The sequence below is a fragment of the Salvelinus fontinalis genome, chromosome 2 (genome assembly GCF_029448725.1).
Source record: "Salvelinus fontinalis isolate EN_2023a chromosome 2, ASM2944872v1, whole genome shotgun sequence".
In the NCBI taxonomy this organism is placed as follows: Eukaryota; Metazoa; Chordata; class Actinopteri; order Salmoniformes; family Salmonidae; genus Salvelinus; species Salvelinus fontinalis.
In genome coordinates, this window is record NC_074666.1 from 24,191,368 (window position 1) to 24,210,425 (window position 19,058).

General features: G+C 41.4%; 1 protein-coding gene across 1 annotated transcript; it reads left to right on the forward strand.

Annotated features, from left to right (window-relative positions):
- Positions 1–225: 225 nt before the first annotated feature.
- LOC129815122 (neuropeptide FF receptor 1-like) lies at positions 226–15,543 on the forward strand. Its single transcript, XM_055868516.1, has 3 exons — positions 226–531; positions 10,162–10,261; positions 10,456–15,543. Exons 1-3 carry the CDS (start codon positions 240–242, stop codon positions 11,285–11,287), a joined length of 1,224 nt encoding a protein of 407 aa, XP_055724491.1. The 5' UTR covers positions 226–239; the 3' UTR covers positions 11,288–15,543.
- Positions 15,544–19,058: the final 3,515 nt, after the last annotated feature.

A 19,058-nucleotide genomic window follows, 5' to 3' on the forward strand; every position in this document is an offset into this window, starting at 1 on the left:
GAACAATAAATCACGATGGAGTGGATTCGTCCAAATGCCAACCTTTCCTTGATTATTTGTATGATGACTAAAGCTTTTTTCAGAGAATGTTGGTGTGTATGGCTTTATCGTTTTTCTTTTATATTCCTTACGTTTCTTAAACATTTTTGTTGTTGTTGTATCTGCTAGGTTTCTCTGGCAATATGTAGGCTATAACACACTTTTCTGATGTGATTCCATTTGGAAGGTGACTTGTGAAAATGGAGATTGCGTCACTGAATGAAACTGCTGTGAACAGCACCATGGACAGAGCCAACCGCACCTACATACCTTATTACCTGCACTCATCCGGCATGTCTGTCATCTATATCCTGTGCTATATGATGGTTCTCCTGCTCTGCGTCGGGGGGAACGTGCTGGTCTCCCTGGTGGTCCTCCGGAACCGCAACATGCGCTCCGTCACCAACCTCTTCATCCTCAACTTGGCCATCAGTGACCTGCTCATTGGAGTGTTCTGCGTTCCAACGACTTTGATTGACAGCCTAATATCAGGTGAGAAAGTGGAGGGAGCAGAAATGCGTAGGGCACATGCAGAAATCGATGTGGGATCCCCGCCGCAAGGGGAATCATATGGTTCTGGAGGCGAGAGTGTTAACTTTATATGAAGGGATCAAAGGTTTCAGTCTGGCTTTTACAGCTCGAGGCTGTCTCCAGTTCAGTCAGCCAAGTGTGAGAAGGTCTGGAGTGAAAAGGCTGAATTTCAATCAACTTGCTGTTGATATGAATGAATTATTGCATACCTACTGGGCACACCACATAATTTCATAGGGGAAATGTGGGTAATATTTGGTTAAGTTGTTCAATGAGATTTCAACCTTTATTTACCTACGCAAAAAGACAGCCATAAGTTTCTTGAATTAAAAAAACGTTTGTTGATTTCACTACGCTTTCATCCATCTATATAAAGCACAACAAAATTCCAAAGGAAAAAGTTAAAACAATGTCAGATTTTTGATTTAGTTGTCATCTAAATGTGTTATCACTGCAATTTCAACAATTTACAAGCACAATAAAGTTTAAATGGGAATAGAATGTCAAAAATGTTGTATTCATACATCTACTTCATGTTTGTTATTACTGTACTTCATCTAAAATCACAACCAAATGACCTGGGCCTGGTTTCCCATAGTGTTTAGGCTTACTTTTATTCATTTTTTATTTAACCTTTCTTTAACTAGGCAAGTCAGTTATGAACAAATTCTTATTTACAATGACTGCCTATCAAGAGGCAAAAGGCCTCCTACAGGGACTGTGCTAAGATAAAAAATACAAATGTAGGACAAAACACACATCATGACAAGAGAGACACCGGCAGCAGCACATGACACAGCACGGTAGCCACACAAAATGGCAGCAGCACAAACATGGTACAAACATTGTTGGGCACAGAAAACAGCACAAAGGGCAAAAAGGTGAAGACAATAAGTGTTTTATTGATACATGTTTCCTACAATGGCCGAAGATGTAACAGGTGTTTCCCAAAACAGCACCCAGAGAAAAATTTGCTGAGTGCGTTGTTGAAGCATGTGTTGATACTGATGGGATCAAAAGAAAGGCAACGTTCCTCTCAGATCAGCGTTCTCCATTCAAATCTTACATTAACGTTCAAATTATTCCACAATCGTGACGACGGATCAGCTCCTAGAAAGATATTATTACCTATGACTGCAAATATTGAGGTGGCTTATTCTAACACTTACCCTATAACATCATTGGGCACCTTAGGCTACACATCACATCATGAAATATATTGAGACAAATTACAGACAGTAGCCTACAAGTAGCTATATAATATTGAAATGTTGATAATTTATTTGACCGAGATTCGCTCCAACAGAAAGATGCATCAATCTCAGTTAAAGTTTCCGAGTGAGCGAAACAGCAACCCTCCGTCTCAGTATGTGTAGACCATGTATCTGATGCTGTCTGGACCAAAAGAGTCCAGAAATGTCATACTATTTCTGTCCAGACAGTATCAGATGCATGGGCTACATATAGAGGGGCGCTGTTCAGCTCGCGTGGATGCTTTGTCCGACGATATAGTGTCAGCAGAGAGGAAGCGGCAAAGAGAGAGGGCACACTCGCCAAAATCTGTCCAGTATAAACCCAGTGCGTTTCTATGGTAATAATATGCAGACCTAAGCTTGTTGTCTGCCTTCCAGCCTTTGAGACAAAGACTCCCATTGTTAAGGTGGAGACATGAGCATCTCATCATGACAGATCTCTGGTTTCAGCCTCTTGCGAATTGGAAAGGAAAGTTAAAATCTAAATAAATTGTTATTCGTCACATACACATATTTAGCAGATGTTATTGCAGGTGTAGCGAAATGCTTGTGTTCCTAGCTTCGTAAGTGCAGTAGTATCTAAAAATTCACAACAATACACACACATCTAAAAGTAAAAGAATGGAATTCAAAAATATTTAAATATTAGGACAAGCAATGTCGGGGTGGCATTGACTAAAATACAGTAGAATAAACCTCCCGGGTGGAGCAGTGGTCTAGAACACTGCATCGCAGTAGTAGCTGCGCCACCAGAGTCTCTGTGTCACGTTCCTGACCTGTTTTCTGTTGTTTTGTATGTGTGTGATGGTCAGGGCGTGAGTTTTGGGTGGGCAGTCTATGTTTTCCGTTTCTATGTTGGTTTTGGGTTGCCTGGTATGGCTCTTAATTAGAGGCAGGTGTTTTGCGTTTTCCTCTAATTGAGAGTCATATTAAGGTAGGAGGTTCTCACTGTTTGTTTGTGGGTGATTGTCGCTGTGTCTGTGTATTTTGCACCACACGGTACTGTCTCGTTCGTTCCTGTTAATTGTGTTCCTCGTTTCATGTAAGTTCATAGTTTAGGTCTGTCTAGTTCGTTTTGTTATTTTGTAAATCATTTCAAGTGTATTTCGTTTCGTGTTTTTCCATCTTGTCATTAAAACATTATGTATTCATCACCCGCTGCGCCTTGGTCAACTCACTCACCGAAAGAGAGCCGTTACACTCTGGGTTCATGCCCAGGCTCTGTCGCAGCCGGCCGCGACCGGGAGGTCCGTGGGGCGACGCACAATTGGCTTAGCTTCGTCCGGGTTAGGGAGGGTTTGGCCGGTAGGGATATCCTTGTCTCATTGTGCTCCAGTGACTCCTGTGGCGGGCCGGGCTCAGTGCGCGCTAACCGAGGGGGGCGGGTGCACGGTGTTTCCTCCGACACATTGGTGCGGCTGGCTTCCAGGTTGGAGGCGCGCTGTGGTAAGAAGCAGTGCGGCTTGGTTGGGTTGTGCTTCGGAGGACGCATGGCTTTCGACCTTCGTCTCTCCCGAGCCCGTATGGGAGTTGTAGCGATGAGACAAGATAGTAATTACTAGTGATTGGATACCACAAATTGGGGAGAAAAGGGGATAAAATAAAATAAATATATAAAATAAATACAGTAGAATAGAATACAGTAACATTTGAAATGAGTAAAACAGTATGTAAACATGATTAAAGTTACTAGTGTTCCATTATTAAAGTGATTCCATGTCTATGTATATACTGTACGGCAGCAGCCTCTAAGGTGCATGGTTGAGTAACCGGATGGTAGCCTACTAGTGATGTCTTATGGCCTTGAGATGTTTTTCAGTCTCTCGGTCCCAGCTTTGATGCACCTGTACTGACCTCACCTTCTGGATGGTAACGGGTGAACAAGCCATGGCTCGGGGGGTTGATGTCCTTGATGATCTTTTTGGCCTTCCTGTGACATCGGGTGCTGTAGATTTCCTGGAGGACAGTGTGCCCCCGGTAATGCACACTCCTCTGGATAGCCCTGCGGTTGTTGAATTTTAACTTTGAGATTTTTACCATTTTACTTCAGATCCTTATGGGGCGCTTCCCAAAAGGAAGTGTACCAAAAGGCGCTTCCTTTTGGGCCGGCAGGTAGCCTAGTGGTTAGAGCGTTGGGCCAGTAACCGAAAGGTTGGTGGATCGAATCCCCGAGCTGACAAGGTAAAAATCTGTTGTTCTGCCCCAGAACAAGGCAGTTGTTCTCTGTTCCTAGTCCGTCATTGTAAATAATATTTTTTTCTTAACTGACTTGCCTAGTTAAATAAAGATTACATTAAAAAATATATATTGTCAATAATAATAATAAACATCTGAAATTAACATCTGAAATAAAATGGTAAAAATCTAAAAGTTAACAAACAATGATTTTGAGAATCAAAAACATTATTATTCAAATGAAACTGTTCCAAGAAAATTTGCATTTATACATATTCATAACTGGCACACAAATCAGTAGAAATTGAAGAATAAATTGTAAGCTTCTCCAAACTTGAAACTCATGAGTTGCCTATGGTCTTTACTACTACACCCATTCAGTGGCGATTTTAGCATGTAAATCTTGCTGGGGCAAACTCCCCATTTTTAAGATGCATGCCAGCAAAGCCACTACACAACACAACACTAAACAATACATTATTTGCACTATAACGGTGACAAACTGTGCCCATACTGTTAGGGCCTACATAAAGCTGTTCCAACAGCAGAACTTTCCTTTCAGCACCACCGCTACACCTACACAGCGCAGCCTTGTCTGGCAGCTAAACAGTTAATTTGGGGTGACTGGTAGGCTAGTGGTTAGAGTGTTGGACTAGTAACCGAAAGGTTGCAAGATCGATTCCAAGAGCTGACAAGGTACAAATCTGTTGTTCTACCCCTGAGCAAGGCCGTTAACCCACTGTTCCTAGGCTGTCATTGAAAATAAGAATTTGTTCTTAACTTACTTGCCTAGTTAAAAACAAAATCAGCCTCATTTACTGCCTTAAAAAAAACATAGCTGATATGGCTGACTTGCTGAAACAAATGTGGTTACTACTCACTCCTTGTGGATTTGTGTAAGTCGATAAGAACCACATTCTCCTTCAATAATAATGAATGCTAAAATAAGTTTTGACTTTTTGTTCAGTAAATTAATAGTATTTATTCTTATATCATTAACACTTAGCTTGAAGTATAAGCAAGTGCAAGCAAACGAGTTGCGATGAGGTAGGCCTATTCGTTCAGCACTTTCAAAATGGACACAGACAGAAATTCAGAGAGATGTTAGTTCAGATAAATTTAGCAACATGTCGAGGCCTTAACATAGCTAGCTAGCTAGCTAAGATTTTGAAAGTATGATGTTGATATGATCAGTCCAATCAAAGCTATGTAGATATAACGTGATTTGATGTCCTTTTATCTATAGTCAATGACCTTGAGCCTTCTTGGATGGTCACTTCTAATGTAAATCTATGGCAGCACCCAAGGGGGCTTGAACTGCCTAGCTCTCCCTGTAGATTCTGCGGTGACACTAGAGAAGATTACTAATGCCCACGCTCTGTATTTTCCACTGGCTGCCTCTCCACCACAGAAAGCACTGAGCTAGGCTGAAACATCTGTATTTTCCACTGGCTGCCTCTCCACCACAGAAAGCACTGAGCTAGGCTGAAACATCTGTATTTTCCACTGTCTGCCTCTCCACCACAGAAAGCACTGAGCTAGGCTGAAAGAGCTGTATTTTGGAGCTGCCTTAGTCAAGAAAGCAAGAAAGAGATCATGTTTGTATTTGGCTTTATTCGCTCAATAAATTAGTTTTTACATTGTTCGCAAACTGATATGTGACACAAATTATTGCCAAAATAACATGCTCGGCCCCACCTGCCATGAATGACGGGTTGCCACTGTACCCATTTATAAAATGCATGCAATTCTGCCACACATAGGAGGCCCTGTGAAAAAAACGTGCCAGCCTATGGAAATCGAATGCTGTCCAACTGATTAGTTCTGGCACCGGGAGTCACGCCTGCTCCCACTCCCCCTCTCTGGTCCTCGAGGGTGCCAGGGTGCCAGGCTGCCCATAATTACGCACACCTGTCACAATCGTTACACGCATCAGCACTTCATTGAACTCACCTGTACTCCATCACGTTTTGATTGCCTCCCCTATATCAGTCTATTCCTCAGTTTCATCCCCGTGTCAGCATTATTGTCATTATGTTTCCCTTGTCCTTACGATGTCCGCGTTTCGTTTCATGTCCGTTATTCATTAAATGTTCACTCCCTGTACTTGCTTCTCGTCTCCCAGTGTCTGTCCTTGCACCGGGTCTGGTTTTGGGAAACAGCTCAGAGATTTAATGATGCGCCTACGAAGGTTCTACCCATGAATTTAGGCTTAAAATGCTTTCAGGAACCGGGTCCTGTACTGCAGTTGAGATTACATTAAAAGTACATTGCAAGTGATCAATGTTGTTCAAGATTCTGCACAGATTATTATAGCAATTGTGTAGAAGACCTGCAATCTTTGGATGTTATCATGAAAATGCACTCTTTCTGCGATTAGGCCTACATAAGAAGACATTTACAGTAGGCTAACCTCAAAATGTGGCCATGGATGTGTTACTCATTTTAAGGTTGAATAAATACTGTTACATTCGTTTGTAACATAGCCTTAACTTTAGGCTACTGTATTACAAAAGTATTATTCCATTGTGTTTGGTTTACAAATTGGTCCAATATCAACATTGAAAGGATAGCCGATCTAATGCTTGGATAGTTTCATCTGAGCCACTGGCTTAATCCTAGTCTTTAACTTAGACTTTTGGTTTAGTTGGAGACATGAATCCAGCATATCATTTGTTAAACTTGTAACAAGTTGATAGGGTATTTACTGTATTGCAAAAGTGTAAATTAAATGTGTGTGGTTGTCAATGCAACCAATATCAACATTTGAAAGAGATGTATCTTTTGTGCCACTGACTTAGTCTGGCTTTAATTGCAGTTTGTCTACAAATTAATACGTCTCACGTCTCCATATCAACCAATAATCAAAGTTAAAGAATAGGACTAAATTAAATCAGACTTTATTTCAAGTTCATTTCAAATTTAATTTAGTTGAGATAGAGGAGAATCCAACATATAGTTTACTATTAATTTGTAGAAAAACTTGAATTAAAGCCAGACTAAATCAGTGGCACCAATGGATCTATCCAAGCAGAGGATCTCATTCAAATGTTGATATTTGTTTGCGTTCATACTAACCAAACACAATATAAAATCCAGTTTGTCTACAAATTTGAATAGTTGATATATTAAAATATTAAATGTTGGATTCACGTCTCCATATCAACCAAAAATCAAAGTATGTCTTTGCGTTATGTGTCGGACCCCAGTAAGACTAGCTGTTGCCATTGGCGTTGGCTAATGGAGATTCTAATAAATAAATAAAAATCAAATATTAATGATGAATTTGAAGATTACATTTTAAATCAACCAACGCTTGAAACCCTAGTCCTATAAGGCTGTGTTTACACAGGCAGCCCAATTCTGATATTTTCCAGTAATTGGTCTTTTGACCAATCACACCAATTAATGAACTATGTTTTGCATATTTTTAGTTGAACCCTGGGTTGAATTGAGACAATAGCTGTTTATGACTTTGCAAATGTTATATAGGCCAAAATTGTACAATTGATGATATATGACTTAATATAATGATAAATATATATGGTTACATTTCATTTGCTCTCTCAAACCTACCTTTTGGAATGACTTTGATAGCAACAGTGAATATATTTAGTTATATATCGGTAGCAGTCAGTGACAAAATAAAAAATAAGCAAGGTTGGGCATGGTTAAAACCATGGATGGGATAACAAATTAATAGTTGTAGATCAACTCTCCAGTAGGAGGTAGTGGATGTAACGTTGAATATCTGACGTTGTTTCAAAGGTACCAATTAGATATGCTTTATACACGGTTTGTCTATGTTGAAACTTGGTTACTATGATGACATAATCCTGTGGTTGAAATTTCACCCTCAAAACAACAGTTTTGACTTTTTTCAAATCCAATGAACTTTCCATGTAGATTCCATGTCACAATACATTGAAAAATGACATTGAAACAATGTTGATTCAACCAGCTTGTGCCCAATGGGTACAGTTGAAGTCGGAAGTTTACATACACTTAGGTTGGAGTCATTAAAACTTGTTTTTCAACCACTCCACGAATTTCTTGTTAACAAACTAAAGTTTTGGCAAGTCGGATAGGACATCTACTTTGTGCATGACACAAGTAATTTTTCCAACAATTGTTTACAGACAGATTATTTCACTTATAGTTCACTGTATCACAATTCCAGTAGGCCAGAAGTTTACATACACTAAGTAGACTGTGCCTTTAAACAGCTTGGAAAATTCCAGAAAATGATATCATGGCTATAGAAGCTTCTGATAGGCTAATTGACATCATTTGAGTCAATTGGAGGTGTACCTGTGGATGTATTTCAAGGCCTACCGTCAAACTCAGTGCCTCTTTGCTTGACATCATGGTAAAATCAAAAGAAATCAGCCAAGACCTCAGAAAAAAAATTGTAGTCTGGTTCATCCCTGGGAGCAATTTCCAAACGCCTGAAGGTACCACGTTCATCTGTACAAATAGTACGCAAGTATAAACACCATGGACCACACAGCCGTCATACCACTCAGGTAGGAGACACGTTCTGTGTCCTACAGATGAACGTACTTTGGTGCGAAAAGTGCAACTCAATCTCAGAACAACAGCAAAGGACCTTGTGAAGATGCTGGAGGAAACAGGTACAAAAGTATGTACATCCACAGTAAAACGAGTCCTATATCGACCTAACCTGAAAGGCCGCTCAGAAAGGAAGATGCCACTGCTCCAAAACTGGCATAAAAAGCCAGACTACGGTTTGCAACTACACATGGGGAAAAAGATCGTACTTTTTGGAGAAATGTCCTCTGGTCTGATGAAACAAAAATATAACTTTTTGGCCATAATGACCATTGTTATGTTTGGAGGAAAAGGGGGAGGCTTGCAAGCCGAAGAACACCATCCCAACCATGAAGCACGGGTGTCACATTCCTGACCTTATTTCCTTTGTTTAGTCTTTGTTTAGTTGGTCAGGACGTGAGCTGGGTGGGCATTCTATGTTTTGTGTCTCTATGTTGGGTTTGTTGTTTGGCCTAATATGGTTCTCAAACAGAGGCAGGTGTTTGTCATTGTCTCTGATTGGGAACCATATTAAGGTAGCCTGTTTGCACTGTTGGTTTGTGGGTGATTGTTTCCTGTCTTTGTGTTCTGCACCAGATAGGACTGTTTTCGGTTTTCCCATTTATTGTTTTGTAGCTTGTAGTGTTCACGTTCTTATTCTTTATTAAACATGTTGATCACTAGCCGCCCTGCGTTTTGGTCCTCTCCTTCAACCCAGGAAGAAAGCCGTTACAACGGGGGTGGCAGCATCATGTTGTGGGGTATTTTGCTGCAGGAGGGACTGGTGCACTTAACAAAATAGATGGCATCATGAGGTAGAAAAATGATGTGGATATATTGAAGCAACATCTCAAGACATCAGTCAAGAAGTTGAAGCTTGGTCGCAAATGGGTCTTCCAACTGGACAATGACCCCAAGCATACTTCCAAAATTGTGGCAAAATGGCTTAATTAAGGACAAAAAGGTCAAGGTATTGGAGTGGCCATCACAAAGTACTGACCTCAATCCCATTGAGAATCTGTGGGCAGAACTGAAAAAGTGTGTGCGAGTAAGGAGGCCTACAAACCTGACTCAGTTACACCAGCTCTGTCAGGAGGAATGGGCCAAAATTCACCCAACTTATTGTGGGAAGCTTGTAGAAGGCTACCTGAAACGTTTGACCCAATTTATACAATTTAAAGGCAATGCTACCAAATACTAATTGAGTATATGTAAACTTCTGACCAACTGGGAAAGTGATGAAAGAAATAAAAGCTGAAATAAATCATTCTCTCTACTATTATTCTGACATTTCACATTCTTAAAATAAAGTGGTGATCCTAACTGACATTAGACAGGGAATTGTTACTAGGATTAAATGTCAGGAATTGTGAAAACTGAGTTTAAATGTATTTGCTTAGGTGTATGTAAACTTCCGACTTCAACTGTATCTATTAAATGTATGCATTTTCCCTCCCTTTCACGCCGTTTGCTCCCTTAACGCAATTTATATCCACACATCTACAGTATTAAAATCCGTTGTCAATCGAAACACATTAAGATTCGTTAAGATTAAAATATTTGGTGTAGCAACCGGGCTACCGCTTGTGTGTAATGCAGTCTTTCTTTCCAGGATGGCCGTTTGGCCAGATTACATGCACCATGAGCAACCTGGTCCAGGGGATGTCAGTGTCAGCATCAGTCTTCACTCTGGTGGCCATAGCTGTTGACAGGTAATCCACCACCACACTATCCTGTCACAGAACTGTTTGTGCTCTTGTCAACTCCATTGTTGTAATTGTCAAGCCAAACATTTCTCTCTGTGGCATTCGGTCTCTCTTCCTCCCTAACCCCTTCCTCTCTCTCTCTTGCTCTCTCTCTCTCCCTCTGTCTGTTTTCTTCCCTCCCTTCCTCCCCCTTCTCTCAGGTTCACAGGTATTGTGTACCCCTTTAGACATCGAATGAGGCCTGTGGCTGCTCTCGTCGCCATCCTCTTCATCTGGGTGCTGGCGTTTGCTGTAATCTGCCCCTCGGCCGCTACCCTGACCATCATTCACTTGGAGGACACCTACCTGGTCCAGGACAACCAGACATACCCTGTCTTCGTCTGCTTCGAGAAATGGCCCCGGCCCGAGATGCGTCGTGTCTACACCATGGTCATCTTCGTGCACGTGTACCTGGCCCCCCTGGGTGTTATCAGCATCATGTATGGCTGCATCGTTGCCAAGCTCTCAGTCAACCTGAGGCAGGTGAGGCTGGCAGAGGTGCGGAGGGCCCATTCCCAGCGCAGGGTTAAAGTGATCAACATGCTAATCATGGTGGCGGTGCTCTTCATGGTGTCATGGCTGCCTCTGTGGACGTTAATGCTGCTGACTGACTACAGGGATCTGGACACGCAGCAGATTGACTTCCTCAGCAGCTACCTGTTCCCTGTGGCCCACTGGCTGGCCTTCTTTAACAGCGGGATTAACCCCATCATCTATGGCTTCTTCAATGAGAACTTCCGCAGGGGGTTCCAGGCTGCAGTGGCCTGCAGGTCCTGTTCACAAAAAACAACAACGGGGGTGGTTAATACACGCTTCAACTTCCCTCCCCCTAACAGAGTATTTAACGAGAACCCTGAGTCCTCTGGTGGGAGGAAAGGCCACTGCTCTAAGGGCACTCCTAAGATTGTCCCACATGGAACCAATGGAATCCTCCTGGATGACATTAACAGGAATGCTGGACTCAACAGGGTGATTGGAGCCTGGGTGGAGTGATTCTAATTAGGGCTGGGACGATTATAGATTAATTGTTGTGCAAATAGCCATGGTTATTGCAATAATTGAGCTTGTAATGCATCTTTACAAATTAGCTATGAGATACCTAATGAATACAACATAGCTTTGTTGACACACCCCTGTCTCAAAAACAAATCATTTTGACTGCTGGGAACTTTTGGAAATGAAGCTTCTATTAACTATTAACCATGCTGTTCTGCTTGCAAAATGATAACCAACGTTACCCACTCATGGTGTAGGTGTGGTTCCCTTGCGCACACTGAATATATGTAATTCAACCACTGAAAACACTCTTATTGTTGGCCAACAGATTTCACTCAATAGGTTGAAAGTACATTTATCTAAAGCCATCAATTTGAATACGGTGTCCCTTTAAATCAAATTTTCTCGACAAACTCACTATAATATGTATCATGAGAATGGGTTCAGAATAGGGATCAATCGAAGCAAGCCATGTAAATACACACATATTCATCACCAATTGGTAGATTTTAAAATACTCTGATTTTATAGATTATTTAGGCTTAGGAAAGTATTTATAAACCATACATAAACAGGGTTGGAGAGCCTTCATACACAAAATATATTGGTGAATCAAAATTACAGTGGTTTGATTTATCCTGAAAGTTGCCATATTCAATAGATCAACCCATTAAATATTGGAAGGTGAGAAAGGTGTACAATAGAAGTTGAACAGTAGTCCAATAAATCCACGGACTGTGATGACAACGGTCCAGTCGCCATGAACCGTGCGCCAGGCTCCAGGTTTAAACTGCTATGTATGGTCTGCTTCCCATAATGATTTAAAAAGGCTACGTGTCCCAAATTGTTGCACAACTTTTAATACGCTAATACTGTATGTCCACTATTGCTAGCGACCCTCCGAAACAACCACTTGGACGTGACAGAGGGGAAAAGGGAGGCCTAGACGATGTAATGGAATGTTGCACAATGTAGAGTACAAATTTAAGGAAATGAACGGTCCCTGCACTAAAGTGACAGTTATTATGTACAGTGCCTTCAGAAAGTATTCATACCCCTTTACGTATTCCACATTTTGTGTTACAGCCTGAATTCAAAATGTATTAAATATATTGTTTTACAAACAATCCCACATAATGACAAAGTGAAAAGATGTTTATAGACATGTTTCTTCATTGTAGAATAATAGCGAAGACATCAAAACTATTTAATAAAACATATGGAATATATGTACTTCAAAGTAGCCACCCTTGACTTGATGACAGCTTTGCACATTCTTGGCATTCTCTTAACCAGCTTCATGAGGTAGTCACCTGGAATGCATTTAAATTAACAGGTGTGACTTGTTAAAGTTAATTTGTAGAATTTCTTCATTTCTTAATGTGTCTGAGCCAATCAGTTGTGTTGTGACAAGTTAGGGTTGGTATACAGAAGATAGCCCTATTTGGTAAAATACCAACTCCATATTATGGCAAGAACAGCTCAAATAAGCAAAGAGAAACGACAGTTAATCATTACTTTAAGACATGAAGGTCATTCAATCCGGAAAATGTCAAGAACTTTGAAAGTTTCTAGATGTGCAGTCGCAAAAACCGTCAAGCGATATGATGAAACTGGCTCTCATGAGGAACGACACAGGAAAGGAAGACCCAGAGTTACCTCTGCTGGAGAGGATATGTTCATTACAGTTACCAGCCTCAGAAATTTCATCCCAAATAAATGCTTCACACAGTTCAAGTAACAGACACATCTCAACATCAACTGTTCAGAGAAGACTGTGTGAATCAGGCCTTCATGGTCAAATTGCTACAAAGAAACCACTACTAAAAGGACACCAATAATAATAAGAGACTTGCTTGGGTCAAGAAACACAAGCAATGGATATTATACTGGTGTAAATCCCACCATGAAGCTTGGAGGAGGAGGTGTAATGGTGCTTTGCTGGTTACACTGTCTGTGATTTATTTAGAATTCAAGGCACACTTAACCAGCATGGCTACTACAGCATTCTGCAGAAATACACCATCCCATCTGATTTGCTCTTATTGGGACTATCATTTGTTTTCAACACAGTTCTAGCCTGTGTAAGGACTATTTGTCCAAGAAGGAGAGTGATGCATCAGATGAACTGGTCGGCACAATCACCCGACCTCAACCCAATTTTTATTTATATATATTTTTTACCTTTATTTAACTAGGCAAGTCAGTTAAGAACAAATTCTCATTTTCAGTGACGGCCTAGGAACAGTGGGTTAACTGCCTTGTTCAGGGGCAGAACAACAGATTTTTACCTTGCCAGCTCGGGGATTCAATCTTGCAAACTTTTGGTTACAAGTCCAACGCTCTAACCACTAGGCTACCTGCTGCCACATTAGATGGTTTGGGATGAGTTGGACCGCAGAATGAAGGAAAAACAGCCAACAAGTACTCAGCATATGTGGAAACTCCTTCAAGACTGTTGGAAAAGCATTCCAGGTGAAGCTGGTTGAGAGAATGCAACGAGTGTGCAAAGCTGTCATCAAGGCTGGCTACTTTGAAGAATCTAAAAACTAAAATATATTTTGATTTGTTTAACACTTTTTTGGTTACAACATGATCCATGTGTTATTTCATAGTTTTGATGTCTTTGATGCCATGTAGTCCAAGATAAACTGTATGCCTGATCACAATTATATCTGGGGAAGGGTAAAAAGCCATTTGTAGAGTGTTGAACGGAACCAAGAGCACAGTGGTCTCCATCAGTGGGAAATTGAAAAAATATGGAGCTACCCAGACTCTCCATAGATCTGTCCGTCCGACGAAACTGAGCAACCGGGTAAGAAGGACCTTGGTCAGGGAGGTGACCAAGAACCCAATGACCACTCTGACAGAACTACAGAGTTTCTTGTCTGAGATGGGAGAACCTTCAAGAAGGACAACAGTCTCTAAAACACTTCAACAATCTGGGCATTATGGGGGAGTGGTCAAACGGAAGACACTCCTGAGAAATAGGCACATGATAGCACGCCTGAGAGCTTAAGGTATGAGACAAAAATAGGTACTCTTTCGCTTGAATGCAAAGCACTATGTCTGGAGAAAACCAGGCACAGCTCATCACCTGTCTTACACTATCCCTACCGTGAAGCATGTGATGGCAGCATCATGCTATGGGGATGCTTTTCAGCGGTAAGGAGACTGGTAAGGATAGAGGGAACAATGTATGGAGCCAAATACAGGCAAATCCTTGATGAAAACCTACTTCAGAGTGCAAATGACCTTTGACTGGGGCGAAGATTTACATTACAACAGGACAATGACCCCAAGCATACAACCAAAGCAACGCTGGAATGGCTTCAGAACAAGAATGTGAAAGTTCCTTGAGTGACCCAGCCAAAGCCCAGACTTGAGTCCCATTGAAAATCTGTGGAATGACTTAGACTGCTGTTCACCACCGCGTTCACCACCAAATCTAGATGTGCAAAGCTGATACAGACATACCCAAGACTACAAAGTATGGACTCGGTTGTGTGAATACTTATGTAAATTAGATATTTCTATATTTCATTCTCAATAAATTTGCCTATTTTGTATTTTTTTTAAGTCAAGGGGTATGAATACCTTCTGAAGGCACTGTATGTGGGTATTATTGACGGTGGCTTCTGATAGCGGCTAATATTTAATATAATAGAAATGGTAAAAAAATACACTGCTCAAAAAAATAAAGGGAACACTTAAACAACACAATGTAACTCCAAGTCAATTACACTTCTGTGAAATCAAACTGTCCACTTAGGAAGCAACACTGATTGACAATAAATTTCACATGCTGTTGTGCAAATGGAATAGACAAAAGGTGGAAATTATAGGCAATTAGCAAGACACTCCCCAAAACAGGAGTGATTCTGCAGGTGACCACAGACCACTTCTCAGTTCCTATGCTTCCTGGTTGATGTTTTGGTCACTTTTGAATGCTGGTGGTGCTCTCACTCTAGTGGTAGCATGAGACAGAGTCTACAACCCACACAAGTGGCTCAGGTAGTGCAGTTCATCCAGGATGGCACATCAATGCGAACTGTGGCAAAAAGGTTTGCTGTGTCTGTCAGCGTAGTGTCCAGAGCATGCAGGCGCTACCAGGAGACAGGCCAGTACATCAGGAGACGTGGAGGAGGCCGTAGGAGGGCAACAACCCAGCAGCAGGACCGGTACCTCCGCCTTAGTGCAAGGAGGTGCACTGCCAGCGCCATGCAAAATGACCTCCAGCAGGCCACAAATGCGCATGTGTCTGCTCAAACGGTCAGAAACAGACTCCGTGAGGGTGGTATGAGGGCCCGACGTCCACAGGTGGGGGTTGTGCTTACAGCCCAACACCGTGCAGGACGTTTGGCATTTGCCAGAGAGCACCAAGATTGGCAAATTCGCCACTGGCGCCCTGTGCTCTTCACAGATGAAAGCAGGTTCACACTGAGCACATGAGCACATGTGACAGACGTGACAGAGTCTGGAGACGCCGTGGAGAACGTTCTGCTGCCTGCAACATCCTCCAGCATGACCGGTTTGGCGATGGGTCAGTCATGGTGTGGGGTGGCATTTCTTTGTGGGGCCGCACAGCCCTTCCTGTGCTCGCCAGAGGTAGCCTGACTGCCATTAGGTACCGAGATGAGGTCCTCAGACCCCTTGTGAGACCATATGCTGACACATGCACATTTGTGGCCTGCTGGAGGTCATTTTGCAGGGCTCTGGCAGTGCACCTCCTTGCACTAAGGCGGAGGTACCGGTCCTGCTGCTGGGTTGTTGCCCTCCTACGGCCTCCTCCACGTCTCCTGATGTACTGGCCTGTCTCCTGGTAGCGCCTGCATGCTCTGGACACTACGCTGACAGACACAGCAAACCTTTTTGCCACAGTTCGCATTGATGTGCCATCCTGGATGAACTGCACTACCTGAGCCACTTGTGTGGGTTGTAGACTCTGTCTCATGCTACCACTAGAGTGAGAGCACCGCCAGCATTCAAAAGTGACCAAAACATCAGACAGGAAGCATAGGAACTGAGAAGTGGTCTGTGGTCACCACCTGCAGAATCACTCCTGTTTTGGGGGGTGTCTTGCTAATTGCCTATAATTTCCACCTTTTGTCTATTCCATTTGCACAACAGCATTGGAAATTTATTGTCAATCAGTGTTGCTTCCTAAGTGGACAGTTTGATTTCACAGAAGTGTGATTGACTTGGAGTTACATTGTGTTGTTTAAGTGTTCCCTTTATTTTTTTGAGCAGTGTATATAATAGTCTGGGCACAGACTTAAAACATTCTAGAGTGCATAAATCAACTCGATATGTTCGGTGCTACTGTCCGTGCGCACTGATTTCCATACAGCCTCGGCTTGGGTTTCCAAGTTTCACCCTTGCAAATGATGAAGCCATAGGCATACAATAAAATTGTTGAATAACAACAGCTATTTATACTTCCCTGTGGAAAAGGGGCCTGTACATCACCCCTCCCACTCCCTTGCTGCCTGGAGGTGAGCCCTCCCCTCATTTGTCACCACACACCTCCATCAAAGCTCATTAAAACTTCTTGTCAATAGGGAGGCGCTATTTTCACTTTGGAAAAAAATCGTGCCCAAATTAAACTGCCTCGTACTCTATTCTAGATCATACAATATGCATATTATTATTACTATTGGATAGAAAACACTGTCAAGTTTCTAAAACTGTTTGAATTATATCTGTGAGTAAAACAGAACTCATTTTGCAGCAAACTTCCATACAGGAAGTGAAAAATCTGAAAACGAGGCTCTGTTCCATGGCCTGCCTATTCAACTGGCTTATATTTATCGATATGCTTGCACTTCATAGGCCTTCCTCTAGATGTAAACGGGCAGTGGAAGGTGGAATGGGGTGTCTAGCTTGATGAGGTCGAACAAGAGCTTTTGGAATGGCAGGTCAGGAATTTCCTTTCTCTACCTAGGCGCGCAAAGCACCTCCATATTGTCTTCTGATAAGCGTTCGTTATACACGGCTAATATCTCCGGCTCTGATTTTATTTGATACATGTGATAATAACATCGCAAAGTATGTTTTTTCAACCAAGTTTCATCAGATTATTCAACGTTTATTGGGACTTTTGGAGTTTTCCGTTCTTTGCGTCGAGAGAAACTGGGAACGTCATCAACATTGGCTAGCATTGTGGCGCGAATTCGACAGGAGAAAAGGACATTCTAAAACCAAATAACGATTTATTCTGGAAATAGGACTCCTTGTACAAGATTCTGATGGAATTTTAGCAAAAGTAAGAACAATTTATGATGTTATTTCGTATTTCTGTGGAAAATGTTATTTCTATTCTCCGCCGTTTTGGCGGGCGCTGTCTCGCAATAACGAAAGCTGTTTGTTATAGTAAAGTTATTTTAAAAAAAATCTAACACGGCGGTTGCATTAAGAACCAGTGTATCTTTCATTTGCTGTACAACATGTATTTTTTAGTAAAGTTTATGATGAGTTCTTTGGTCAGATTAGGTGAGTGTCCAAAATAGCTCCTGACATTCTGGGGAAATGTTGCTACATTTTCACAATGTATAACCACGGATTGCAGCTCTAAATATGCACATTTTCGAACAAAACACAAGTGTATTGTATAACCTGATGTTATAAGACTGTCATCTGATGAAGTTGTTCAAGGTTAGTGATTCATTTTATATCTTTTGCTGGTTTTTGCGAATGCTATCTATGTGGTGAATAAATGCGTTTGTGTGTTTGGCTATTGTGGTAAGCTAATATAATGCTATATTGTGTTTTCGCTGTAAAACACTTAAAAAAAATCGGAAATATTGGCTGGATTCACAAGATGTTTATCTTTCATTTGCTGTACACCAGGTATTTTTCATAAATGTTTTATGATGAGTATTTAGGTATTTCACGTTGCTCTCTGTAATTATTCTGGCTGCTTTGGTGATATTTTTGATGGTAGCTGCAATGTAAAACTATGATTTATACCTCAAATATGCACATTTTCGAACAAAACATAAATTTATTGTATAACATGTTATAAGACTGTCATCTGATGAAGTTGTTTCTTGGTTAGAGACTAATTAAATCTCTATTTGGTCAGTTTTATGATAGCTACCTATGCGGTAGAAACATGGTGAAAATATGCGGTTGAGTCTTTGGCTATTGTGGTTAGCTAATAGAAATACATACTGTTTTCGCTGTAAACATTTTAAAAATCGGAAATGATGGCTGGATTCACAAGATGTTTATCTTTAATTTGCTGTATTGGACTTGTGATTTCATGAAAATTATATTATATGATATCCCTGTCCCGTTAGCTAGGCTGTGCTAGTCAGCTTTTTTGATGAGGATGCTCCCGGATCCGGGATGGGAATTAAGTAAAGACCAATCACGTGCACCTGAAAGAGGTGGGCCTACCCCTATAAATGCCCCCACCTGCAGTTATTAGCCCTCTTTCAACCAAACTAGCATGTGACCGCACAGATGCGGTCATTGACAGTGAGTATCATACGAATGTGGTATGTGGCGGCCAAGTTGGAGTTATTCCTTTTGTTATGTGACTGTAAATACATATTATATTTCTCCCTACAGCATGGGTGCTAATTTGATTGTGCTTGTTTGTTGCCCATAGAGCACTAATATTGTACATAGATGCTAATGTGTATCTTTGAGCCTTCCAGTTTGATGACATAAGTATAAGTATGTTTGCCCTTTATTGCCCAAGTTAATGGCATATTGTATAAACAATGTCTTGTTTCTATTCATCCTAGTGAACAAAATCTTC

What these genes read in the sequence shown, in the direction of transcription:
- LOC129815122 (XM_055868516.1), top strand. Translation starts at nt 240, where the DNA reads ATGGAGATTGCGTCACTGAATGAAACTGCTGTGAACAGCACCATGGAC. An exon ending in GATTGACAGCCTAATATCAG is followed by an intron (nt 532 to 10,161) that starts GTGAGAAAGTGG and finishes CTTTCTTTCCAG; the next exon opens with GATGGCCGTTTGGCCAGATT. An exon ending in GTGGCCATAGCTGTTGACAG is followed by an intron (nt 10,262 to 10,455) that starts GTAATCCACCAC and finishes CCCTTCTCTCAG; the next exon opens with GTTCACAGGTATTGTGTACC.